Below are 26,848 nucleotides of genomic sequence, written 5' to 3' on the forward strand. Positions count from 1 at the left end.
GGTTTGATAATTTGCTAGGAAGACCCAGAAAACTCACTGAAAGCATTATGCTTATGGTGACAGTTTGATTATAAAGGATACAACTCAAGAGCAGCTGAATGTGAGACACACGGGGGTGAGGTCTGGGCTGGGGAGGGGGACACGGAGCTCCAATACCCTCTCCCGATGGAAACCGGGCACGCACCCTCCCCACGTGTCAGTGTGTTCACCAACCAGGAGATTAAATCAGTGCCCGGTGCTTGAACTCAGTCTGCAGTCCCTCTCCCCTTTCCAGGGGTCAGGGTGGGGCTTCGGGTTCCAACCCTCTAGAATTATGCGACTGTCTTTCTGGGGCAGCCCCTCCTTTAAGGTCCCACTTGAGCCGCCTGTTAGCATAAACTCAGGTATGGCCCAAAGGGGCTCTTTATGAATTACTAAAGACCCCCATCACTCAGGAAAATCCAAGGGTTTTTGAAACTCTGTGCCAGGAACCAGGGACAAAGACCAGCTGTATTTTTTATAGCACCCACGGGCTTATTCTCACACACACACACTCATTCTCTCTCTCTCATACACACACACACACACACACACACACACACACACACACACTCCCTCACACATGCTGGGTCCCATGGACCTGATGGGTAGGAGGCAGCTCGGCCTTGGATCTCTGAAGAGGAGCCGAAGTGACCTCTTTTCTTGGAAAGACGCGCTCCTGGGGGCCGTCCGGGTCCAGGTGGACGCATCAGCTCAGTGACGCTGCCGCTTGCAGCGGGCGAGGCTGTGCGGGGAGTGCAGAGAAGCATCTAGAGGAGAGCTGGCCTCCCGCTGGGTCCCCTAGGAGGGCCGTCCCTCCAGGTGGGGCACCAGCACCCCCGCCCAGCTCGCATTTCTGCCCCAGAAGCCTCTCTCCCGCCTTCCTCTATCCACTGGGTTCTCAGGCTCTCTCCACCCTGCCCTGCACGAGGAGAGGGGCTGGCAAACTCATTTCTGACCACGGTTCAATGGCTGATGGGTGCGTTGTGTCCCTGCTCCCAAGAGGCACTCTCACGGAGAGCAGAAGCTTAATCCAAGAGACTGCCCTCTGTGGTCTGGGTGCAGGGCAGCCGAGGGCTCAGGATCTAGAGCTGAAGGGCCTGAGCTCAGATCCCAGCTCCAGCACTTACTAGCCCTGTCGTCCTGGGCATTACCTGCCTCTCTGTACCTCAGTTTCCTCATCTGTGAGATGGGGATAATAACAGCAGCCCCTCTCATATGAGAGTTAAGTAAGATCATGGAATCTAATGAACTGGGGTTAAGGCTTGGGTAGAGGAGGGAAGCGATATGTGTTAGCTGCTACTAGTCAATAATAACATTATTATAATGTTTTACTAACAATTATAACGACATTGTATTAACAATTATAATACTATAGCAATATCATAATAATAATAGTAATCAATAACAATGGCGGGGAATTTGGAGCATCACCCAAGGGGTGGCAGGACAGTGTGCCTTGGCGGGGGAAGGGGAGAAGCACCATCTCTGTGCTTCTCCAGAGCCTCTCATGCTTGGGGCCACATCCTCTGGAGGCCCCAGTGGCCCTACTCCCCAATCTTCTCTCAGCATCTTTGGCCAGACTTCCGGTCTTCCACACTGTAGACTGGGCTCTTGGAGCCTGAGTGGGAACAGCTTAGGCCCCTCGTGGGGACGAGGGTGGAGGGGAGGGGGGACACCGTGACCAAGTCCTTTCTCAGGAAAGGAAGGAGTGACCCTTCCTGGGGGGAGGACCAACCCTCTTCCTCTTCCCCAGGGGGAGCTGTGCCCCAGGAGGCTGGGGAGATTCCAGAAGGGGTCTGTCATCACCCAGAAGAAGGGACGAGCCTGGGTGGGGCCAGTGGAGACTAAAAAGAACCTTTTAAAACCACAGAGTCTGTGAAAGGAATCAGGGGTCCCCTCCCCCTGATGGCCGTGGGGAGGGCGCTGCCCCGGGGCTGCTGTGGGTGTAACAGTGGAAAACTTCAGAGTCACAATCCCCGTAACCGAGCAGAACCATCGTCCAGAGCAGGAGAAGTAAAAGTGAAGCGTCTATAAACGCCCTGGCTCTGGTTTAGACTTCGGGTAGTGCTGGGTTACTAGAGCACAGATAGGTCCCTGGGGCTCAGAAGCATTGTTTTGGTTTTGTTTTTGTTTTTAATTTGTTTATTTTTGGCTGTGTTGGGTCTTCGTTGTTGCACGTGGGCTTTCCCTAGTTGCGGCGAGCGGGGGCTCTTTGTTGCGTTGTGTGGGCCTCTCCTTGCAGTGGCTTCTCTTGTTGTGGAGCACAGGCTCTAGGTGCGTGGGCTTCAGTAGTCGTGGCACGAGGGCTCAGTAGTTGTGGCTCTTGGGTTCTAGAGTGCAGGCTCAGTAGTTGTGGCGCACGGGCTTAGTTGCTCCACGGCATGTGGGATCTTCCCGGACCAGGGCTCGAAACTGTGTCCCCTGAATTGGCAGGCGGATTCTTGACCACTGCACCACCAGGGAAGTCCCAGAAGCATCATTTCGACTAGAGTAAACCCACAGGAGAAGAAAGGGCAAGTCCCTCCCTGGGCAGGATGTATAGAACAGAGAGGGGCTGCATAGCGTGGGGTCTGGAGCATGGACACCAGCATCCAGGACTGAATCCCAGCTCTGCCCCTTTCAGCTGTGTGGCCTTGGCCAGCCAGAGCCTCCAGGGTATGTCCTAGGGGCCAAGCCCATATGGGTATTTCCTCAGTTGATCTTCACACCAGCCCGAAGAGCCAGGTCCTGTTAAGGTCAGAGAGCACCTCAGTTTCTTCATCTGTGAAGTGGGGATAACAGCAAAACTCACATCACAGGGTTATTGAGAGGACCAAGCAAGTGAATATATGCAAGGTATTCATAACAGTTCCTGTCAAAGAGAAAGCTGTGTATATTAGTTATTAGTTATTTTTGTTTCCATGGGGGAAAAATAGTGTGAATTGACTAATATCTATGATCGTTTCCAGCAGCTTCCCCCAGGGCATACGTGCTGGCGTGTGAGTTGAAATTCAACCCGTCCATTTGAGCTTTTCCAAGCATGACCCTGGATCACTGCCTGTACCAGATTCAGCTGATTCCAGGCCCGCTACCCTCCCCCAACTAACCAGCATCTCAAGGGGCGGGACTCAGGAATCTGCACTGATTTAGTTGACCCCCCTCAATGGACAAATGAGAAGTTGAGACTCAAGGAGCCAGGGCACATGGGCCACGTGACACATGGCTCTTGGGGCAGAACCCCTAGTTCTACCTCGGGATGCTAGACTCCCCCACCTTGCCTTTTTGTTTCTGGAACATTCCAGATGACTTCCATCTCACTCTTGTCCTTCTAAATAACCTCCCCCCCAAATCTTTGACTCATGGAGTTCCCCCTTCCTCCATTGCAGACGTTCCTGGTCCGCCGGGACAGCAGCTTGAAGCACCTGGTGCTCTGTGTCCACTTCCCTTCCCCAAACGAGAGCTCATCCGCGGTGCTGGAATACACCATTAAAGAAGAAAAATCGAGTGAGTACCATGTCCCCGTTCTGCCTGCAGCCACATGGCAGCAGCAGATGCTACACCCTGTAACCACAGACACTCCTCCCAGGCCAGAAGGGTCTAAAATTAGAAGAAGGGGGAAAGCTTTCATCTGCTGAAGTTATTTGGCCCGGTTTGTTTTGAACTCGGTTTATCACTCAAAGTCAATGCGAGTTTCCACTCACCCATGTCACAGCTTGATGGCTTTGCTTCCTCAAGGCCTCTATGAAGTTTCCTCTGTTAGGTCATGGTGCAGAAAGGGAAGAAAAAGAGAGGACATGTCTGGGCCCCTAGGTCCTAGTGACAGTTCAGCACACACTCAGACCATGATCTTGGACAAGTCACTGAACCTCTCTGAGCCTCGGTTTTCTCATCTGTCAAATGGATATAATAGTCACTTCCTGTCTGTATCACAGGGCCTTTGTGAGGGTCAAATGGGCAAGCACTTTGAAAGACAAAAATCCTGTGTGTGCCCAGGGCTGCCAGGAGCAGGCTTGAGCCTCCGTGGAAAAATGTTTGGGGACCTCCAAACAAGGGTGGGTTTGTACGCAATTGAAAGGGTTTGGGCTTCCCCCTCCTCTCGTGAGCCAAGCCAGGTATTAAGATCCAAAAAGCTTGTTGGAAGAATCTGTAGACTATTCCAAGCACCGGCTTAGATCCTCTTACAAATGGATCCAGGGATGTCAGAAGCTTTTTACTCTTGGTTAGCAGCAGAGTGACAACATTTAAAGAAGGTAAAATATTTAAGTATTTTATAAATATTATAAGTATATAATAGAAACATATACTTTAATCATATATTTGCATAATTAAATGTTATATAAATATAATAAATATTTTTAAAATATTTATTAAATATTTTAGGGTGCTTGTTTCTCAAGAGACACTTGTGCCCGACACTGGGAAGATGCAAAGATGAAAAAGACAGAGCTCTGGCCTCAAGGCTCTCCCAGTGTAGTTGGAGGGTGGGGGGCAAGGTGGGTGGGAGAGACACAGACCTCAACACTTGCTGTGCAGTGTGACAGATGTAAGTGCACTGGGACCTCTGGCCGAGGGGCACAGAGGATGAAGACCATGGTGGGAAGGATTCCGGGAGGGTGTCAAAGAGCAGGGAATACAGGCTGGCTCCAGAAGGGTGAGGATATTAGTTCAATTAAATGCTGCTTTTCTAGCTCCAGAGGTGGAGGAGAAAGCAAAAGCAGGGGCAGTTTCTTGTTCTTGCCGTACACTGAATGGGTGAAACAGTTCACTCATTCATGTATTCAACAGTTGATTATTAAGTGTCTGCTCTGTGTCTCAGGAGCTGTTCTACCACGGGGGACACAGCAGGGAACAAAACACTGTCCCTGCCCCTGAGAGAGGAGACAATAAACAAGTGTGGAGAGTCATGCTATGGAGAACATATAAGTGGGAAGATTAGCCAGCTGTTGCAATAACAACAAAAAATGTAATGGGTTAAACCCAGAAGGGGCAAGTTTCCCAATCATGTGCAAGATTCCTGGTCAGTGGGGAAGGCTCATTCAGGGACCCCAGTTTCCTGTGGTTGACTCCATGCCATAGGCTGGAAGGCGAAAGAGGAGGCTTGTGGGCGGGTCTTACCTCAACGCCTGGAAGTAGGTGTGTCACTTGTGCTCACATTCCATTGGCTAGAACTTGCTCACATGGCCACACCCAACTGCAAGGGAGACTGGGAAATGTGGTCCAGACACCTGTCCAGGGAGGCGCAGAGGGCCTGAATCTTGGTGAACTGCTCGGAATCTGCTCTCTGGGTAAGGTGTAAGGAGCGTGTGGGGTTGTTAATTTATACAGCAACCCTTAATGACTCCCGCCCTACAGCATCCAGCAGGGAAGACAATGTAGGGATCTCAGAGAGGAAGGAGAGTGTTACAGTTTCCCCAGACCAAATATGTAGCGCCCTCTGATGACTGCGGAAGGGGTGAGGTTGCTTGGGGCACCTGGGGCTGCACAGACCCTGGGTGTGCTTTTGATCTCCTGGGAGAAGAGACAGACATCAGCCTGTCTGCTTCTGGTCTTGGGCAGTCCTGCTACTTATTGAGAGTAGCCAGGCTCTCGGGGACTTGGCTGCCCAGACACCAGGTGTCTACAATCCTTTAGAAGTCCAGGAGCCAGTTGTGCTCTTGAACTTCAACACTAACATTAGGAAAGTCGCTGGAAGTGGGGAGTAGCATTGTGCCGAGCCTGTTGCACGCCAGCACATGCTCTGGAAGTGGGAGGGGGGAGCGTTGCTTCAAGGGCAGGCTGACCAGGGAGGCTTCCTGGAGGAAAAGGGAGTTGGGCTGGACTGACGGAACGTCTGGAAGTTCTGCTCTCCTCCTTTGCCCCTGTGCTTCTTTCTCCACCTCCCTGCCCCATCTCCAGGGTAATCTCTTCTAGGTCTGCCCAACCCAACGACAGCCTGGCTTCCCCAGGCTTTTGGAACTTGGTCAGGAAGCGTGCACAAGCTTTATCTACCCCATGGAACCAGGATGTCATGTCTGGTCATGTGTCTCATTTCTGATTAGGAGCCCAAGGAGTAAACCAAGGTGTTCGGGATGGAGGAAGCTTCCTTCCCTGGTTTCATGTCTTCCTCCCATGTGGTAGAATCCCATTTTCCATTTTTAAACCTTTAAAAATTTTTGCTCAGCTTAGCTGAAAAGAGCAAACCAAACATCCTTCGTGAAACATAACTGTTCCAAATCACGATTCGTGTCCATTCACTGTGACTACACAGATGCCATAAGTTTGCATGTGTTTCATTTCGCTTTTTTTATTTTACTCCACTGCTCCCCAAACCTCAGACCCCTGAGATCTGCCCCCAGAGAAACCAGACAACAGCAAGAAAGCAGCAGATCGTGTGTTTCTTTGCCATGTTGCTTCGCTGCTTCAACCTTTGTGCTGCCTTTCTGTTCAGTACCAGCCTCCTTAACATGGTTTTTGAGCATGGACCATGGAAGCCACACAGCCTGTGTCGGATCCGAGCTCCGCCTTTTACCACCTGTGTGGCCTTGGGCACCTTGCTTAACCTCTCCAGGCCTCTAAGATGGGGGTGATAATGGTGCCTGCCTCGCAGGGTGCGTTAAGGAGGAGTTAGTATGTCTGAAGTGCTTAGGGTGGTACCTAGAGCACCATAGAGGGTTATAATTGTGTTGTTGTTATTGCTGTTATTATTGAGCCTCCTGCAGGATTAAAGCAAAAGGAGGAGCGCAATAAGCCTACACACAGGGTTCCAAGGCTCTGGGTAAATCGCAGCCCAGCATGTGGGGCCTGCCTCCTAGTCCCTCATGGGAGGAAGGAGCCACCAACTTCCTGAGTCCTCCTGTGGCCATGGTAGCTGCAGTGGGGGGATGGCCTGAGGAGGAAGCGGGCAAGGGAAAGGCCCAGAGCCTGGAACCGGGACCTTTTGCTGGGGTTCCCCACACAGAGCTGTGGTGAAGGAAGGAGACAAGGGGAACCCCCAAAGCGGGTGGTCAGCCTCATCTGTGACCCCACTCCGTTTGCTCTGACAGGGGAAGACCCGCGTGGACCACCTCTGTGCTTCTGTGTGCTTAGGTCATCCTCTAGTTCCTTGTGAAGAGTTTCTTGGCAAAACTCTGAACCAGTCAGCTCAGGCTAGTTATGCTGTGGTGACAAAGAGCCCTGCCCTGCACTGGGTTGTACACACACAGTACTGCACACACAGTAATGTGAGTGTATTTCTCACTCACGTCACCTGTCAGCTGAAGCTCTCTACAAAAACATTTCACTCTGCAATCCGGGCTGAAAGAGCAGCCCCCAGCTGGGGGCAGAGGGAAGGGAGAGAGATGGCATAATTCCAGGATGGGAGCCGAAAGGGTTTACTCAGAGGTGGCAGGTGTCACTTCCCATCACATTTCAGGTCAGGTCAGATGGCCAGGTCAGACTCAATGGGATGGAAAGTATGATCCTCCCGCCAGCATGTGACTAGCAGGGAGGGGTAGCGACTATTTTGAACAACTATTACCGTCTGCTGCATCCCCGATTCCCTTCTGTGCTGCACCAAGGTGACAAGAAGGCTTTGCGCTGTCTGGGTCACCACTTAGCTTCATCAGGGACCCTCAGAGGCCAGATGTGTGTCTGGCGGGTGGGGGCAGGGAACCGGCAGAAGAGACATTGGCTCAGGAGACACAGGAGGCGAAGGAGCGGGACAGGGGGAGATGGAGGCTAGTCCTGCCTCCAGGCTCAGCCCTGCCCCTTTATGGCTGAAATTAGCCACCTGGCTGGGGGACACTAGCTACTTCTTCGTTAATCTGCACCCTTGAAGATGGTGGCCATGACACATTCATGGGATGGCATTCTTCTGCTGGCCGCCAAATAACAGAAAACCGGTTGGCCCCATCTGTAGAAGAGGAGCTATGAGACAGCGGCAGATGGTGTGGTCTGGCCCCTGCAGGAAGTGACTGCCTGGCACTTGGCCTGAGCCACTTGGCCGAGTTTCGGGGGGCAGCCCCACTTCACTCCCTGCCTATTCCCTATGCCGGACTGACCCCTGGCTTTAGAAAGGCTGGCCTGTCGAACTCAGTTAGGATTTCTTCTTGCCCTGAGCAAATCTCCCACTCTTAGGGCTGAGGTTTTAGGCCAAGTAGTTGACTCGGATAGATACACTTGCACTTGGGAACGGGGCCCACCTCATGGGCACACGCGGTGAAGGTTGTGCTGATTGGTGCTGATGATTATCACCGCTGGACTGGGGGGAACTTTTAAACCAAGGAGGGGAGAAATTCTAGATGAGTCCTCCTGGGCAGTAGAGATCTGTATGTATAGGAGGGCAGAGGGTCACCCAAATTGCCTTTGAGGTCCACACGGGAGATTTGCTTTCTGTGCTCTTGGGTTTGACCCTTTCACCAACTGACCCATTATCCTAGAATGAGATTTAACCTGTATTTGGACCAAAATGTATTAAGTCCATAAAAAGGTAAGGAATGATTATTATTGAAGTCAGGGTTGGTGTGGAGAAGGCAAGCTCTTGATATTTTATCAGGGAGCAAGTATTGCCTCGTGAGTGAGTCTTGTGCTGTTGTCAATGCAAACGTCTTTTGAGAGCATGAGCTTTGGAAAGGCTGACAGTTCTAGGTTTTTATTCTGTCCCTGTCACCTTCCAACATCAGGCAAGTTACTTAACGTCTCTGTGCTTCGGTTTCCTCATCTGCAAAATGGGAACACCTGCAACACAGCTGTTGGAGGATTGATGAGTCAGCTCAGGTAGGGACGTGGGACAGTGTTGCCTGGCACAGAGGAAGCACTCAGCATCGTGCTATTGTGACTTAAAATAAGAAATATATCCTTGGTCTTCATTCCCTGGCACAGAGCTCCTAAAACCTTTGAAATTTCCTAAGTGACAAGAGCCATAACTGTGTCTTGAGATTCAAAACAAGCCCTTTCAACCACACCTGAGTTCATGTCCCTGTGGTGACTTTTGGAAAGTGCCTAAGGTTGGGGGCTGGTTGCCAGGGAGACCAACCCTACGATTGGAGTGTTGGAACTTTCGGTCCCACCCCCAGCCTCTGGGAAGGGGAGAGGGGCTAGAGGTTGAGTCAATCACTGATGGCCAGTGATTTGATCAGTCATGTCTGTGTAATGAAGCCTCTGAAAAAACCCAAAAGGACTGGATTCAGAGAGCTTCCTGTTGGTGAACACATGGAGACTGGGGAGACTGATGCGCTCAGAGAGCACGGAAGCTCTGCACCCCTTCCTGCGTACCTTGTCCTATGCATCCTTTCCATCTGGCTGTTCCTGAGTTATAACCTTTTATATAAACCACTGATCTTGTGAGTCAATGGGTTTCCTGAGTTCTGCGACTCACTGTAGCAAATTAATTGAACCCAAGTGGTTGGAACCTCCAGTCTGTAGCCGACTGGTCACAAGCACAGGTGACAGCCTGGACTTGTGATTAGTGTCTGAAGTGGGGGGCGGAGCCGGTAGGGGGAGAGTCTTGTGGGACTGAGCCCTTAACCCATGGGATCTGACACTGTCTTCAGGTACATGGGGTCAGAATTGAGTTCAATTGTAGGACACCCAGCTGGTGTTGGAGAATTGCTTGGTGGTGTGGAAAAAACAGACATTGGGATTGATGTCAGGATGGAAGTAACTCTAACATCCTGGTGTTGTCTCCTGGACAAAATGAAGACATTTATGGGGAAAAGCTATCACAGTGTCTGAGTGTAGTAAGCACTCAGTAAATACTAGCAGTTATAATTAGCTGTGGAGGTCGAGTAACAGGCAGCTCAGACCTCAGAACCATCACTTCCTTCAGCACCTTGCTCCTGCAGGGCTTCTCTAAAAAGTTAATTCATTCTGCTTATCTCACATTGGTTATTTCCCACGGAGGTTTTGGTAAAAAAAAAAAAAAAAAAAAAACTAACCGCAGTTTGTATCTTTCTGTTTTCAGTAATTCCCTTTTCAGCCTCCAAAATTGGGGTTGGCCCAGGAAAAAATTACATCATCAGCTAGTTTAACTCCAAGAACCTGATTGTAAAACTTTGGTGAATTTGTTTCTGTGTTTTTGAAAATAGATTTTGAATCATAGTGGTGCATATATATATATATTTTTTAAATTATTTATTTCTTTATTTTTGTCTGCACTGGGTCTTCGTTGCCCTGCGGGGGCTTTTCTCTAGTTGCAGTGAGAGGGGGCTACTCTTCATTGTGGTGCACGGACATCTCATTGCAGTGGCTTCTCTTGTTGCAGAGCATGGGCTCTAGGTGCGTGGGCTTCAGTAGTTGTGGCACGTGGGCTCAGCAGTTGTAGCTCACAGGCTCTAGAGCTCAGGCTCAGTAGTTGTGGCACGTGGGCTCAGCAGTTGTGGCTCGTGGGGCCTAGAGCGCAGACTCAGTAGTTGTGGCGCACGAGCTTAGTTGCTCCGCGGCATGTGGGATCTTCCCGGACCAGGGCTCGAACCCAGGTCCCCTGCATCGGCAGGCGGATTCCCAACCACTGTGCCACCAGGGAAGCCCTGCATATATTTTTTAGCCTTCCTTTTTTCACTTAAACATTTTATGATGAGCTTTCTCTGTGTCATTAAACATTTCAAAGACTTTATATCCAATGAACTACGTGCTGAATGACACTTACGAAGGCTCTGTAAGACATGGCCCCTGACATTGGCCCAGTGGTGAGACAGACACACATGCATTTAACCAGAAATGCAAATCAGACAGTCATAAGCGCTAGAATGTAAGTGTGCACTTTGAGGGCACCAGGAGTTTGTCTTGCTCTGAGACAATGGAACACAGGGGGAGGTTTTGACAGAGGTGGGAGAAAGATCGAGGACGCATGGCCTTGGAGGCAAGAGAAGAGGGAAATGGGTTGAGTGGGGAGGAGAGATGTCATCCCAGCACCAGGCCCTAGTGAGTGGCCTCGGCCTGTGTGTACAGTGACTGCCACCTTCAGGGGCTTTGCAGCTTCAGAAAATGTGTCTAAGGGAAAAGAGTCCAACTCAACTGTTTCAGAGAGCCGGGGGCCTCTGCACAGCTACCGCTCTTTTTTTTTTAAAGCATATTATATTTCCCACTTTCTTTTTTAAGAAGTTTCCTTTTATTTATTTATTTATTTATGGCTGTGTTGGGTCTTCGTTTCTGTGCGAGGGCTTTCTCCAGTTGCGGCGAGCGGGGGCCACTCTTCATCGCGGTGCGCGGGCCTCTCACTATCGCGGCCTCTCTTGTTGCGGAGCACAGGGTCCAGACGCGCAGGCTCAGTAGTTGTGGCTCACGGGCCTAGCTGCTCCGCGGCATGTGGGATCTTCCCGGGTCAGAGCTCGAACCCGTGTCCCCTGCATTGGCAGGCAGATTCTTAACCAGTGCGCCACCAGGGAAGCCCTACCCCTCTTTTAAGGGTGGCTACAGAGGGGTCAGGCACATCCTGGGCTTCCTGTCACAGGAAAGCTCTGCGCGTGGATTATTAATATTTGTGTCTGGAGCTCCCACCTTCCTTTCCAGCTGTTTCTGCCTCCTTCTGCCACCCTCCATGAATAGCTGCTCTCTGGGAATTCTCTAGCCAATAAACAGGTTTATACTGACACGTGAAAGACTAACACCACCGTAAAGTAGTGCCCCCGGCCATGAGGGTGTGCATTGCAGTCGGAACAAAGTTATTGTACTGGTGTTACAGGGGTGGAGCACCAGGCATCAGCCAGCAAAGAGTGGGAGTTCGTTTGTCCTGGCTGTCCTGAAATAGCAGAGCAGGGGGCACCTGCTCTAGTTAAGGCTCATCTGGCCGCCAGCATCCTCCCCACGCCCACCACCCACCCAGGCTGGCTGACTCCCCGAGACTACTTAGGTTGACGGTGAAGTTTCATGATGCGTCTCTTGCCTGATCTTGCCTGTTCGGGGCAGTCTCTCCTAGGTTTTCTCCACGTGGAGGCCCCCCCCCTTCCCAGAAGAGGAGTAATGCCTGCATCCCCATCTGGCACCACCTGCCCCCTTTCTCTTCTCCGCCTCTGCACTCACCGTGTCACCCCACCTCTGTGCTGTTCTCAGGGGCTCGAAGCCCATTGCTCTGGGCCTGTCAGGTCTTCTCATCATTCTTTGTCATCCATTTCATATTTTCATGTCTTATTTCCCTAGCTGGCCGAGGGTAGAGCTTGTGTCTGATATAATATCCGTGGTCCCCATAGCCTAACAGAGGGCAGGGCCACCGCTCAGCTGGTTAATCACACCTCACACTTGTGCAGAGAGACGGCCTGGTCTGGAAAGACTGATAGAGTGGGCTTTGAACCCAATGGACCCAAATTGAAACCCACCCCTTTGCTTTCATCTGCTGTGAGGTCTTGGCAACACTGCTCAATCCTCTACCTCACTAAGCCTTGGTTTTCTCAACCGTGAAATGGCTTCATAATTGTAGTGATGACTAATTGGAACTGCATACAGTAAGTGCTCGTAAAAAGTTAATTGCCTCTTCCCCTTCTCTGACTGCCCGCCTTCCCCCTTGGCATAGGTCTTGGGGTCAGAAAACCTGGATTTGCATTCAGTTCTTCTGCTTAACTAGCTGTGGGAACTCAAGCAAGGTGTTTGACTCCTGGGCCTCACTTTCATCAACCACAAATATGCCTTCAAGGAAATTGTTATGAGGAATAGACAAGAAAACATATTTGTCAGTTTGATTACTATGTGTCTTGGCATGTTCCTCCTTGGGTTTATCCTGCCTGGGACTCCCTGCACTTCCTGGCTTGGGTGGCAGGGAAGTTTTCGACTATAATCTCTTCAAATATTTTCTCGGGTCCTTTCTCTCTCTCTTCTCCTTCTGGGACCTCTATAATGCGAATGTTGGTGCGTTAAATGTTGTCCCAGAGGTCTCTTAGGCTGTCTTCATTTCTTTTCATTCTTTTTTCTTTATTCTGTTCCATGGCAGTGGTTTCCTCCATTCTGTCTTCCAGGTCACTTAACCGTTCTTCTGCCTCAGTTATTCTGCTATTGATTCCTTCTAGTATATTTCTCATTTCAGTTACTGTATTGTTCATCTTTGTTTGTTTGTTCTTTAATTCTTCTAGGTCTTTGTTAAACATTTCTTGCATCTTCTTGATCCTTGCCTCCATTCTTTTTCCGATGTCCTGGATCATCTTCACTATCATTATTCTGAATTCTTTTTCTGGAAGGTTGCCTATCTCCACTTCATTTAGTTGTTTTTCTGGGGTTTTATCTTGTTCCTTCATCTGGGACATAATCCTCTGCCTTTTCATTTTGTCTGTCTTCTGTGATTGTGGTTTTTGTTCCTCAGGCTGCAGGATTGTAGTTCTTGCTTCTGCTGTCTTCCCTCTGGTGGATGAGGCTATCTAAGAGGCTTGTGCAAGCTTCCTGATGGGAGGGACTGGTGGTGGGTAGAGCTGGGTGTTGCTCTGGTGGGCAGAGCTCAGTAAATCGGCTTGTCCACTGATGGGTGGGCCTTGTTGGTTGTTTGGCCTGAGGCAACCCAGCACTGGAACCTACATGCTCTTTGTTGGGGCTAATGGTGTACTCTGGGAGGGCTCACGCCAATGAGTACTTCCCAGAACTGCTGCTGCCAGTGTCCTTGTCCCCACAGTGAGCCACAGGCACCCCCTGCCTCTGCAGGAGACCCTCCAACACTAGCAGGTAGGTCTGGTTCAGTCTCCTTTGGGGTCACTGCTCCTTTCCCCTGGGTCCCGATGTGCACACTACTTTGTGTGTGCCCTCCAGGAGTGGAGTGTCTGTTTCCCCCAGTCCTGTCGAAGTCCTGCAGTCAAATCCTGCTGCCCTTCAAAGTCTGACTCTCTAGGAATTCCTCCTCCTGTTGCCGGACCCCCAGGTTGGGAAGCCTGATGTGGGGCTCAGAACCTTCACTCCAGTGAGTGGACTTCTGTGGTATAATTGTTCTCCAGTTTGTGAATCGCCCACCCAGTGGTTACGGGATTTAATTTTATCGTGATTGCACCGCCCCCCCCCCCCATCTCATTGCAGCTTCTCCTTTGTCTTTGGATGTGGCGTATCGTTTTTGGTGATCTCCAGTGTCTTCCTGTCAATGGTTGTTCAGCAGTTAGTTGTGATTCTGGTGCTCTCGCAAAAAGGAGTGAGCGCACATCTTTCTACTCTGCCATCTTGAACCCAGTCTCAAGAAAACATATTCAAACATATCTAAAACCTTGCAGAGATGCAAGAGTGAGCTGTATACTACTGCATCCATTCATTCCCATGTATACATAGCTAGCATCTATTGAGCCCTAAGCTCAGATAAGACCAAATTCTGCTCTTAAAAGGGTCACTTGGGTAGCTGAGTGGGTTGAGGCAAGAGTGGAAGAAACAAGGCAAAGTGCTTTCGCGAGTGCTTTGTAGTTCTCACGGCATTCCTGTGCAGAGGCTTGCTCTGGGAGGGGCGCCCCATATTCAGGACTCCTAGGGAGATGTTCCTGGGGGACTCAGCTTTGGGGTTTTTCCCAAAAGGGAAAGCTAACTGTCACCTCTGAGCACTTCTGAAGCACTTCCCAGATTTGCTTGGCTCTGGAAGCTCCCAGACAGCTTCAGCACCAGGAACAGTGGCAGCATCGGTGTGAACGTGTGCAAAGCCATGGCAAGTGTCAATAAGTAGGGTTGTAATCTGGCTCCCCCAGTAACTTGCTGTGTGACCTTCAGCAAGTCACTCAATGTCTCTGGGCCTCCTGTGAAAAGGGACCCCTGACCTCACCGGGCAAGAAATGGATATAAAATGCCTTGGAAGGATGAAGCCCCACACAGAGAGAAGGCGCTGTTCATGGTTTGCCTGGCCCCAGACATCCCAAGCACTTGGATATAAAGCCTCACCATAGTGGAGGAAAATACATGTTGTTCAGTGTCCCATGCAGCCCAGCTGGCCACTTGGGAAGCCACAGTATAATGCCTGTCGCACCAACTTCTCCTTTCTGCCCAAACTATTTAAGGAAGCAGTCAGAGGTGAGACCTTCTGGAAGGTTCTGTAGAAATGGACTTGTGACTTCAGTGTTTTTTTGTGTGTCCGTCTCCCTGGATCTGTTAAGAAGCAGTGAACAGTTTGCACTGCTTTTATTGGCAGTCCTGAGCCTGTTGCATACATTCTGTTGTGCTTATTGCTGTCTCAGCCTTGGTTTTCACAGCGGAAACTTTCAGGGAACTTCCCGTCTTGGGGATGTTCCTTAAATGTAGTCATTGTTCCCAGTCCAAGGCTGCCCTGGGCAGCCCCCAGGTGAGACCCAGTTCCTCAATTCTAGGCCCTACCCTTGAAGTCTTATAGCCTTTGGTCCCCAGTTATTGGGGAAACTCCCTGTGTACCAGGCCCTGTACCAGACTCGCTGTGTACCAGGCACAAGGTGGGCATTCATGGCAGCTGTTCCTCTTGTCTTCACCATGGCCCTAGGAAGCAGGTGCTAGACCCCTATTTTGCAGCTGAGGGAATTGTGCCCAAGGATGGAACAGGGATTGAACCCGGGCTGTTGACTCCACGTTCAGAGTGGCTTCATCTGGGCCAGGTTGTTTCTTGTCCTGCCTCTCGTGGTCCTCACGCTCGTGGTGCTCCAGGTCAGGGAGTGGTGGGGGGTGCCCAGAGGGAGATCGAGCAGAACATCACCAAGTATATGTAAGGACTTGGGAATCGCCCTCAGAGTCTGAGGCCTAAGCTGAGATGATACCCGAGAGCTTTATGTTTATTGCACAGAAGAGAAAGCTGGAGAGAAAGGGGCAGACAGAGGCTGGACGGCTTCAATAAGGACAGCCATGGAGAAGAATCAGTGGGGTCACCTGAGTTCCAGGCCTCTTAACAGTTCACCCTCTTGATGACCATCCGCAGGTGGGTTTGTCTCTGAGCCGCGGTTTTGGTGGCGCACCAGAGCCCGATCGTTCCAGCCCGTGAGAGCGCTCTTCCCAGCTCTGCGCTTGAAATCAACATGGTGGGACTATTTACATCATGGGAATTGGCAAGGGCCATAAAATTGGGGCTTTCTTTCCCTGGAGAGCCGGTTGTTAAACATTACCAGCACACCACTGCTCAGTTTCCTCATCTATAAAACGGGGACAGTAGTGCCCACCTCATGGAACCATTGGGAGGGGATGTACGTGTGAGCATTTTGCAGACTAAAGCATGATGTGTGTGTGTGTGTAGATATGATGTGTGTATTTTATGTAGTTTGTTGTAATTCTTACACAAAAAGCTGTCTCTTTAAAAAGTGGTGGGGCTGTATCTTTGCAGAAACAGGAAATAAGTTGGAACCAGGGAATGGTACAGCAGGTGTGGCATAGATTCCCAGAGGAATCGGGAGTAATGTGAGACTGTAAACCGATCCTGGGATAACGTTTGAGATCATGAGGTCCTCTCTAGTGGAAGCCTGAGGGGCTCCTTCGTACTGGCTTCAGGGTTCCAAGGACCAAAGCCCTGTCAGTCATTGAGAAGACATGGTGGAGTCCACAGTTTTCTTTGTGGCAGTGGCAGTGGCTGTAGTTTTGAAAGAGCCGACACACAGGCAGCCCTGGATGTAAAGGCTGCTTTGTCACTTACTAGCTGGTTGAACCTGGGCGAGCTCCAGAGCCTTTTTGAGCTCAGTTTCCTCATCTGTGACATATGGGTTTGGGGAGACCCGTGGAGAGGGGCTTGTGGGTCTTGGCATACCTGGACTGTATGTTGAATTTGTGTTGGTTCCGCTCTCTCCCGGGCTCCCTCACAACACCGTCTTAGGATTCCAGGTGGACCCCTGGTTTGCAGAATGTGGCTCAGGGGTTGGTACAGGAACCTCCCTCTATGCAGCCCGACCTAGAATGTTCTCCCTGTGCCTCTTCCTCTACTGAGTTATGACATGGAATATTTATTGAGAACTTTGCTGGGTACAGTGAGAGATTCTAAGGAAGTAGGATGCTGAGAGCAGCCATTCCCTGAGCCCTTTATATGAATTAACTCATTTAATCTGTATATCAGCTCTAGGATACAAACACTATCATTGGGCAGATTAAAAATAGCTGTGCTTTTTTTGACACTCCTCCCATCAAGAGGTGGGAGGCTATGGCTCCTCCCGTTGAATCTGAGTCAGGCTGGGACTGCTTTGGGCAATAGAATAAGGCCAAAGTGACACTATGCCAGTTCCATGTGCAGCTTTTTAGAGAACTGGCAGCTTCTGCTTGGACTCTGGGAGCCCTGAGTTGCCATGTAAGAAGTCTGATGACTCTGAGACCACCATGCTGGAGAGGCCCAGAGATCATATGGACAGGGAGAGATGCCCAAGGAGGCCTGCTGAGTCTAGCCTTCCAGCTATGCCTGCCAAGGCACGGGCATAAGTAAAGGCTTCTTGGACCCTCTGGACCAGACCAGTCCCCCGCTGAGTATCAGCAAGTGACCTAGTCAGTGCTAGGAGAAGCAGAAGAATCTTCCAGCAGAGCCCTGCCCAAATTCCTGACCCAGGAAATCATGAGCTACAATAAGATGGTGGTTGCTTTATGCCACTAAATTTTGCAAGTAGTTTATTGCACAGCAGTAGATACCAGAACAAGTACTATCCTATTTTACAGATGAGGAAACTGAGGAAAAGAGAGGCTAAGTGGCTTGCTCATGGTCACACACTAGTAAGTGGCGGGGCCAGGATTTAAACCCCGGCAGCCTGGCTCCCCACCACGTTCTTGGCACTGTGTCATACTACTTGCTCTTGAGTTGGAAACATGGCTCTGCTCTCAGGGAAACTTCTATCTACTTTGGGGTGCAAGGATCACACACACTACATAATTAGAGAATCGCGTGAGACATTTCACTTATTCTTTTACTCAATTTAAGAACACTAGACCCTAGGGATACAGAGGTGATGATATTAAGAAAATGTTAGGATTTTACTGCACTCAGAGGCAGGACTGTCCCCCCCAGTGCTGGAGGGTGAGTGAGACCCCAGGGGGGCACCTCTGGGGAGGGAGGACATGTGAGCTGTGTCTTGCAGGATGAATAGAACCGTCCCGTTTGGATGAGGGAGGAAGAACATACGAAGTGGTGGGACGGGATGTGCAAGGACTTGGAGTTTCAGGATGTTGGGGTCCGTCCAAGGGACGTGGTGTCAGCTGGAATGTAAGGCGTGCGGAGGGAGGGACAGGCAGAGAATGGGACCACTGGCCAGAGCTGATCACAGGGTGGCGTGCACCCAGGTCTTGCCGCTCAGCCTTTATCTAAATGGCCACAGAGAATGGGGCCGGGCTTGGGGGGTGGGTGGGGAGGAGATCTGACGCTCCTTTTAAACAGAAGTCCCGTGCCCCTGGGGGCAGCATGGAGGCTGGAATGCAGGGGAGACCCCCGGGGGGCGAACACCAGCGGGGACTCGGCAACCATTTAGGGGCAGCATGTGGGGCGTGGAGACGAGGGGCCCCGGCCAGAGATATCCAGGAGGAAGACTGACAGACAGCCTAGCTGGCAGAACTGGTTGAGGAAGGAAGAGGAGCCAATGTGTCGGGGACCTGTGGCAGCGTCACCCCAGATCCAGGGGAAGGGTGGTTGGAGGGGGTGACAGCAAGGAACACGGGGAGCCACCATGCCAGGGGGAAAGAAACCCACCACCATCACCCCGGTGCCTGGAGCAGTGCCTGGCACACAGTAGGTGCTCAGTAAATATTTGATGAATGCAAATTGTTTGTTTTTAATTTTTTTTATTTATTTATTTATTTTGGGCTGTGTTGGGTCTTCGTTTCTGTGCGAGGGCTTTCTCCAGCTGCGGCAAGCGGGGACCACTCTTCATCGCGGTGCACGGGCCTCTCACCATCGCGGCCCCTCCCGTTGGGGAGCACAGGCTCCAGACGCGCAGGCTCAGCAGCCGTGGCTCACGGGCCCAGCTGCTCCACGGCATGCGGGATCTTCCCAGACCAGGGCTCAAACCCGTGTCCCCTGCATTAGCAGGCAGACTCTCAACCACTGCGCCACCAGGGAAGCCCGATGAATGCAAATTGAATAAACCCCTGGGTCCAGGCCTCTGGAGGGAGGGCAGAGTCTGGGGTAGAGATCTGAGAGTCTCCAGGGGGTGGGATGCTAAGCCTGCATTGTCCCTCTGTGGTGGTCATGTCCTGTGGGTTCAAGAGGCCCGTTTCCACCTCTGCGCTTAGAGATAAGTCCACTCTTCTTACTGGGTGGTAAAAGTGCCATGTGGTAGTTAAAGGGGAACTTGAATTAGATGACGGGCTAGAGAAACCTAAGACTCTGAATCTAATTGCCGGAGGACTTTGAACCCTGACCCCCAGTAGGTCACGGGAACGTCCCTGTGCCCACAGAGATGCTTCTTGTGGCGGCAGCAGTGGTGTCCCTTTCCCTGTCCAGGGGCATTTATGGTGATTCAGGAGAGCTCCCAGCCCTATGCCTGCTGGGGATTTGGGGAATGGGGGCGGTTCTATAAATAACACCCCTTCTTCCACTCCTGTGTTCAGAGCCAGTGAGGAAATAAAGGGTCAGAACATCAGCTTTCCTGCTGATGGACTGATTTGAAGGAAGCAGTTTGACCTACAGCTGAATTCAAGTGCCCTAGCATCACTCCCCTCATGGAATTTGTTCCCTGGAACTGCAGGCCTCCCCCTGGCAAGGGCCAAGCCTGCCCCAGGGCGCTTATACCACGGCCGGCGAGAAGAAAGCTGCGTCTTGAGCCCAGCTGGCTGGGTCTTTACCAGCAGGTGTTTCAGTAGCATGTCAAAGCAAGTGAAATGTCAGTTGACTTGAGACTGGTCCCTTGTTCTTGATTCCACACTCAGTGGCTCTGCGCTGCTGGTGAAGAGGACTGGAATGTGATTCCTGTGAGGCTGAGGTCGTGGATTCTGAGTCCTAGTGGACACGCCAGTCTTGCATTCAGCTCCGTTCCAGCACTGATGTCAGGCACCCACCACGTGCAGGCAGCTCTAGGTGTCGGCATCCACAGGGCCCCTGGGGTCCTGCCGGTTGTCCTAGGAGCACAAGCTGCTTCTCCCTCTGGTGCTGGGTTTCTGAAACTCAGCACTTGACATTTGGAGCTGGATCAATCTTTGCTGTGAGGGGCTGTCCTGTGAGCTATAGTATGTTTAGCAATATCCCGGGCCTCTGCCCGCTAGATGTCAGTAGTACCAACCCCTCCCCGTTCCCCCCAACAACCTAAGATGTGTCCATGCACTGCCAAACGTGCCCTGGGGGGTAGATTTGCTCCTGGTCAAGCACAGCCGTCTAGTTTGGCAACCATGAGCCGCAGGAGACTACTGAACACTACAGATGTGGTGAGTCTGAATTGAGATTAGCTGTAAGTGTAAAACACACACCAGATTTTGAACACTTCGTATGAAAAAAAGAATGTGATGTGTCTCAGTAATATTTTATAAATTTATTTATTTATTTATTTATTTATTTATTTTTGGCTGTGTTGGGTCTTCGTTGTTGCACACGGGCTTTCTCTAGTTGCGGCGAGCAGGGGCCACCCCTCTTTGTGGTTCACGGGCTTCTCACTGCGGTGGCTCCCCTTTTTGCGGAGCACGGGCTCCAGAGCACAGGCTCAGTAGTTGTGGCGCACGGGCTCCGCTGCTCCATGGCATGTGGGATCCTCCCGGACTAGGGCTCGAACCCGTGTCCCCTGCATTGGCAGGCAGATTCCCAACCACTGTGCCACCAGGGAAGCCCTCAGTAATATTTTTATACTTATGGTTTGTTGATACTATTTTGAATACGTTGGGTTAAATAGAATATATTACTAAGATGAATTTTACTATTTACTTGTTTCTGTTTACTATTACCAACATGACTATGAGCAAATTTTAAATTGCACACGTGACTCGAATCATATTTCTACCGGACAACAGGGTCTAGAGAGGCAGCGGCCCGGCGTGCTGGGTGAGGTCACGGGCTGCAGAGTCAGGCTCGCTGCAGGTCACATCCTGGTACCACTTCCCAGCTCTGTGACCTCTGGTGAGTCACTTAACCTCTCTGGGTCTCACAGCTCTCATGAGTGGCAGTCACTTTCTTCTAGACCACAGATAAAAGTTCCGAAACTCTGAGGTGGGATGAACTTTATAAGCTCCTGAAGTTGAAGCTGGGTTGTTTTCTGGATGGGGTAGTTTCTCGATGGGTCCCCCCGTGGCCCTCGGGGCTGTTCTCGCCATCAGGGTGGTGCCCTGGGCCACCTCCCTTTCCGCCTGTCCTTTCTGCTCCCAGAGAGAGCCATGTTTTCTCATGATGGGTACAATCAAAGATGCCTCCCCGTCCCTACAATCTGAGTAGAGGAGCTGGCGGATTGCTTTCCCAGCCTTGCAGCTCGTTCCCTGTGGGTAATTCAAGCCCTGGGATGGCGGGCCTCTGCTCAGCATCTCTCCTCCACCCCTCCCTGTTCCTTCTCCCCAAACACCTCCCTGTTGCTTTTATTTAGTCTTCCCTGCCATTTGGCAATTCGCACATCTGTCCAATGTCTCCCCTTCTGTTTCGGCATCTGAACCTATAAATAGTTCCCAGGCAAAGTCCCATCTGCGTTGTGACAGTTCGTTCTGTATTCCTTTTCCCAGACCAAAATCCTCATCTACACGGTTGCTAAATACGGAAGTGCACCATCCAAGAAAAGGAATCTTTTATTACAGCTTGGACAGTGTGGTAGCAGTGGCTGCAGATGTAGCTGCCAACGTGGATTCAGAGATAACGCTTCATTAGTGGCAAGACCCGTTACACATATGGGGTGATCCAGGCGAGGCCCTGGATCTGGGAAAGAGGAAAGGGCTGGCCCTTGCTTTCCGGGATCTTCATTCTGGGCCAGAGTCATGATGTGGTGTAGTCATGCTCTAAATTGGAGTGTGTGTCCAGTGCTGGGGCCAGAGGGAAGGGAGCATAGTTCTGCCCAGGAAGCCCTCTCTGAGGGTAACACGGGGCCTGCCTGGTGACTGAGGAGGTGTGTGACCCATGGGAGGGCGTCTCTGTTAGCTGACAGGTGAGGGAGTCACACTGAGCGCATTCGGGAATGAAGCACTGGAATGCCCTCCCTCTGCGCCACGCCACCTCCGCTGAACAAAAGGTGCCTCGTGCTCCAAACTCCCAGGCTGGTGGCACCTGGTCATGACTGGCTGTGCCCTCGGGCCAGTTACTTAAACTCTCTGAGCCTCAGTTTCCTGGCTTATAATATGAGGATAATGGAGTTGTCATGATGATTAGAAATACAGAGGCTAGAACACAGTAGGCACTTGGTAAGTGGTAGATGATATTATTTTTGTTGTTGTTGTTAAAACTTTGAAAATGATAACCCTCTATTACTAATCAAGAGGCTCAAATCTGAACAAAGCCCACACTGCGAAGTTGGAAGAAGGGGGCAGAACAACAGTAGTCCAGGCTCAGAATCTAGATTCCAGAAAGCACCAGAATCAAGCTCTGGAAGACACCCAGGCTAATCCTCTTTCACTGGATGATGCTGCACCTTCTCTGGACCAGTTTCCCCATCTGTGCAGTGAGGGAGTTTGAACCAGAGCTGTCTCTGAGGGCCCTTTCATTCTGACTTTCAATAGTTCCCCATCCACTGGGAGGCATAGTTGAGTGTGCTTGGGTCTAGTCTGGGCAAATTTGGGGTGTGGTAGAGAACTCAGCAAAAAGACATTGCTGCCTTTTACATCCTAAAATTCTTAAGATGAAATCAAGAGGAGATTGCTCCTTATGCCGAGAACAACCAGCATAGATGGCCATGACTCATACCCAGGGCTGCCATGGACAGTTGCCCAGCTTGTGCACTGCTCAAAACTGCCGGGTAGGATTAAATCCAGCTGGCGTTCTGCTCGTCAAGTTGTGCAGTTTTGTGCAGGGCTGCAGCCACCTCTTTGCTCCCTTGCCAAACCCTGTAACGGGGCACTGGGAGCATGTGGAAGTGGCCCCCTGCTTGGACCCCTGGCCATGGCTGCTAGGTCCTCCCCTGTTCCTTTCCCATTGGCCTCTAGTCAAATGTACATGGGGCAAAGGCTTGCCGTGCCCCAACTCTGAACAGAAGGCCCTGCAGCAAGTCCTGCCCCCAGGGGCCCGTGGCTGATGAGGGAGACTGAGGGCTAAGGAGGGATAATGTACAATGAGAGGCTTCAGGGCTGGTGGGGGTGTGCGGGATTTACAGAGGACAGACTGGTACGTAGACAGGGAAGGGACTCCAGGGCCAGCCAGTGAACCAAGGGCCAAGATGCCCACCCTGGACCATCAGTAACAGCCAGGGACAGAGAAAGGGAACTGCTTTCAGCACATTTGCAGATCAGCATCCTCTCCCAGGTCCCTGAGCTCTAACTCGCCCCCCTGCCCTCCTCCCCCCACCCCAGACCTTCCAGACCTCTGTGTCATCTTTGGTGGAGGGGCTGCTATTCCTCACTCAGGGCCTGCCTGTGGGGTACCACTCAGCCTCGGCACCGCCAGGGGAGGGCCTCAGTTACTCGTATCCTTACTTGGCCGTTAGAGAAGTCAAGTCTCAGAGACTTGAAGGCTTTGGTCTCCGGGCTTGTGGGGGATGGAGCCAGGAGCCCATGCCCGGTCGGTACCGTCCGGGTTTGGGCTTTGCCTGGAACGGGAACAGGAGTTTGCCGCACTCCGAGCTCCAGTCATGGTATGACTGGGCAGCAGGTCAGCTCCGAGAGCACAGATCTGCTGCCTGGCGCTGGCCTGTTTGTTCTCACTTCTCCTGGCAACTCTCCTTCTGCTGGAGCCAGAGCTTCCGGAAGCCCTAGTCCAGCAGCACCCTTCCTTCTGGAGGGGGTAGTGCCGTTCTTCCGTTTCACAGGTGACCCAGCTGCACTGCAGCAGCATCTTGAAGTAAGTGGTGCCAGAGCTGGGCCTGGAACCACGGGGTCCCCTGGACTCCAGAGAAATTGCCACTCTCCCCACTTCCACCCCTGGGAACAGGGCAAGTAGTTTTCATCTATCACAGAAAATTGGGCCTGATGATAGCAGTAAACAGTCCTTTTTCCTCCTCAGCCACAAACTGTCCAGGTGGTGGTTCCCATGGCAACCATGGTGTTGCCAGGCAGCGGTGGGTCCCACGAGCCAGAAGGCAACTGTGACCTTCCAATTGGGGAAGGAGCTGAGGGGGCATGGGAGGGATACCTGGAAGAATGGGCCTGCAGGTGACGCCCGCCCCCCCGCCCCTCCCCCCCCTCGGCCTCCTGCTCCAGCTGTGAACCACTCCCCAGCCTCTGGTCACATTGGCTTTTTATCCTCAGGCTCTGCACTCCTGGCCTTTGCTGTCAGGGACCCAGCTTGGTGACCTAGGGCCCCTTTTAGGAAGTGGGATCAGAATCCATTAGGATCTGTCTTCCAACCCATTCTGGGTGATCCGCTTTAGAGAAGGTTGGCTTGACAGTGTCACATAAGGCTCTGGAGTGAGGCCACTTTCTGGGCCCACCCAGATTTCCCCCGGCCAGGTGTGACGGCCTTTTCTGAGAGGCCCGAGACCCCGCCTCTTCTGCCAACACCGGCCCTTCCTGTGTCCCTCTGGGGACGCTGTCCTTCCCGGGCAGTTCTCATCCATCCGGGGACCATTCCATGAACGCACATACTGAGGCCTTGCTAAGTACAGGGTTTTTTCTTAGATAAAAATCAATGAACATCTCTCCCACCCTCACCCAACCAAACTTTCAATCATAAAAGAGAATGAGCGGGTTGTTTAGAATCTCTGCCCCTCGGGAAGGAGCTTCAGCTGGGTCCTGTGGCCAAAACCATTGGCCAGTTGCCTGTCACCCTGCTCACCGTGAGGCTTCCTCTCGATTTCTAAATCCGTTTCCCCTTATTTCTACAGACTATGAGCACATAAATATTTGTCAGTGGTTGAATACATAATGTCCTAGCTAAAGAGTAACTCTGACCCAGCCCTTCAAATGAGGGTCATACCTGGAGATTTATTTATAACTCCTGTTGTCAACCGAACTGTGTTTGAACAGAGATCTCTCAGGTTAACAAGGGCGTCTGCCAACAAGGAAGACGGTTTGCGTTTCTTGAGTAATCTGCACACTTCACAATTTTAATAACTGTTGGCAAGGCGTAGCTTCACTCTGTGTTGTCGTGTGACCATCTTTTCCTCATCAAAGCCCAGGGTCAGGCTTAGGTGAACAGATGCTCATCCTTCACTTGTTAGTAAAGACAAATCAGACCCTAAAGAAGGCACGTACCAATAGCCATTCTCTGCTTAAAATGAACATGACGTAGGACGTCTCTCGTCGATTTCACTCACCTCAGTCACTAGGAATGTGTGGTAATTAAGCCAGGCTTGGCTAAACTTTACCTTTGGGCCAACTATGAAGAAAATGTCTGCAGAGGGACTTAATAGTGTCAGTAAGATTGCACAGGGGACTTTGGTCTAGATAAGGATAATAACTGGTTAAAGATCCCTCATACATCAATTATAACAATAGATACTGCCAAGTGCAAAGAAGAGTTGACTGTTCGTTAAAGCAGGTTGGAAATATCCCTACTGAATCATTTATGCAGCACCAGTCGAGTGCTTACTATTTCGCAAACTTGGACAGTATTCATTTTTTTCATTCTTTTTTTTTTAAATTTTTATTTATTTATTTGGTTGCGTTGGGTCTTAGTTGCGGCAGGCGGGCTGCTTAGTTGTGGCAGGTGGGCTCCTTAGTTGCGGCTCACTGGCTTCTTAGTCGCGGCATGTGAACTCTTAGTTGCAGCATGCGTGTGGGATCTAGTTCCCGGACCAGGGATCGAACCTGGGCCCCCTGCGTTGGGAGCGCAGAGTCTTAACCACTGTGCCACCAGGGAAGTCCCATTTTTTTCATTCTTAACATAAAATTTGAAAGATCCTGTTCACGGATGAAAAGACAAGCTATAGCTGGGAGAAAATATTTGCAAATCACACATCTGACAAAGGCTTTGTAACTATAACATAAAGAACTCTCAAAACTCAACATTAAAAGCAAGCAACCCAAATAAAAATGAGCAAAGGATCTGAATAGACATTTTTCCAAAGTATCTATACAAATAGCCAATAAGCACATGAAAATATACTTGACATCACTAATCCTTAGGGAAATGGAAACCAAAACCACAAGGAGATACCACTTCACACCCACTAGGATGACTCGAATCAGTAAGACAGACAAAGTACTGGCAAAGGTGTGGAGAAAGCGGAACCTCATCCATTGCTAGTGGGAATGTAAAATGGTGCAGTTGCTTTGAAAAACAGTCTGGCAGTTTCTTAAACATGTAGAGTTACTGTAGGACCCAGCAATTCCACTTCTAGGAATATACCCAAGAGAAATGAAAACATATGTCCACTTAAACATTTGTACACAAATGTTCAATGCAGTATTATTTGTAGTAGCCATAGAGTGGAAACAACCCAAATATCCATCAGTGATGAATGGATAAACAAAATGTGGTGTATCCATCTAACAGAATATTATTCAGCCATAAAGAGGAATGAAGTGCTGACCCCTGCTGCAACACAGACAGGGATGAACACGGATGAACATTTAGCATGATGCTAAATGAAAGAAGCCAGACCCACAGGGCCACATACTGTATGATTCCATGTATATGAAAAGTCCAGAACAGGCAAATCCATAGAGACAGAAAGTAGGTTAGTGGCTTCCAGAAGCTAGGAGGAGGGAGGGATGGAAAGTGGCTGCTAATGGGTACAGGGTTTGTTTGGGGGGCTAATGAAAATGTTCTAAAATTGATTGTGATGATGGTTGCACAACTCTGTGAATATACTAAGACCATCATGCACTTTAAATTGGTGAATTGTATAGTGTGTGAATGATATCTTAATAAAACGTTTTTTAAAAATTCAACATTAAAAGGAACTGTCCAATTAGAAAATAGGAAAAGACATGAATAGACACTTGAGCAAAGAGGATGTACACACGAAAGGGCATTCAACATCTTTTTGAAATGCAAATTACAGAAATGCAAATTAAAACCACAATGAGATATCACTCTACACCT

General features: G+C 50.6%; 1 protein-coding gene across 2 annotated transcripts in view; it reads left to right on the forward strand.

The window, feature by feature from the left end:
- RIN3 (Ras and Rab interactor 3) overlaps positions 1-26,848 on the forward strand; it is a 122,505-nt gene that overhangs the window by 49,371 nt on the left and 46,286 nt on the right. For both annotated transcript variants that reach the window (XM_036843253.1, XM_036843252.1), the window contains exon 3: positions 3,387-3,504. In XM_036843253.1, coding sequence (XP_036699148.1) covers positions 3,387-3,504 — 118 coding nt within the window. The remainder of the gene's footprint in view (positions 1-3,386; positions 3,505-26,848) is intronic.

The sequence above is a fragment of the Balaenoptera musculus genome, chromosome 2, assembly GCF_009873245.2.
Source record: "Balaenoptera musculus isolate JJ_BM4_2016_0621 chromosome 2, mBalMus1.pri.v3, whole genome shotgun sequence".
Lineage (NCBI taxonomy): Eukaryota > Metazoa > Chordata > Mammalia > Artiodactyla > Balaenopteridae > Balaenoptera > Balaenoptera musculus.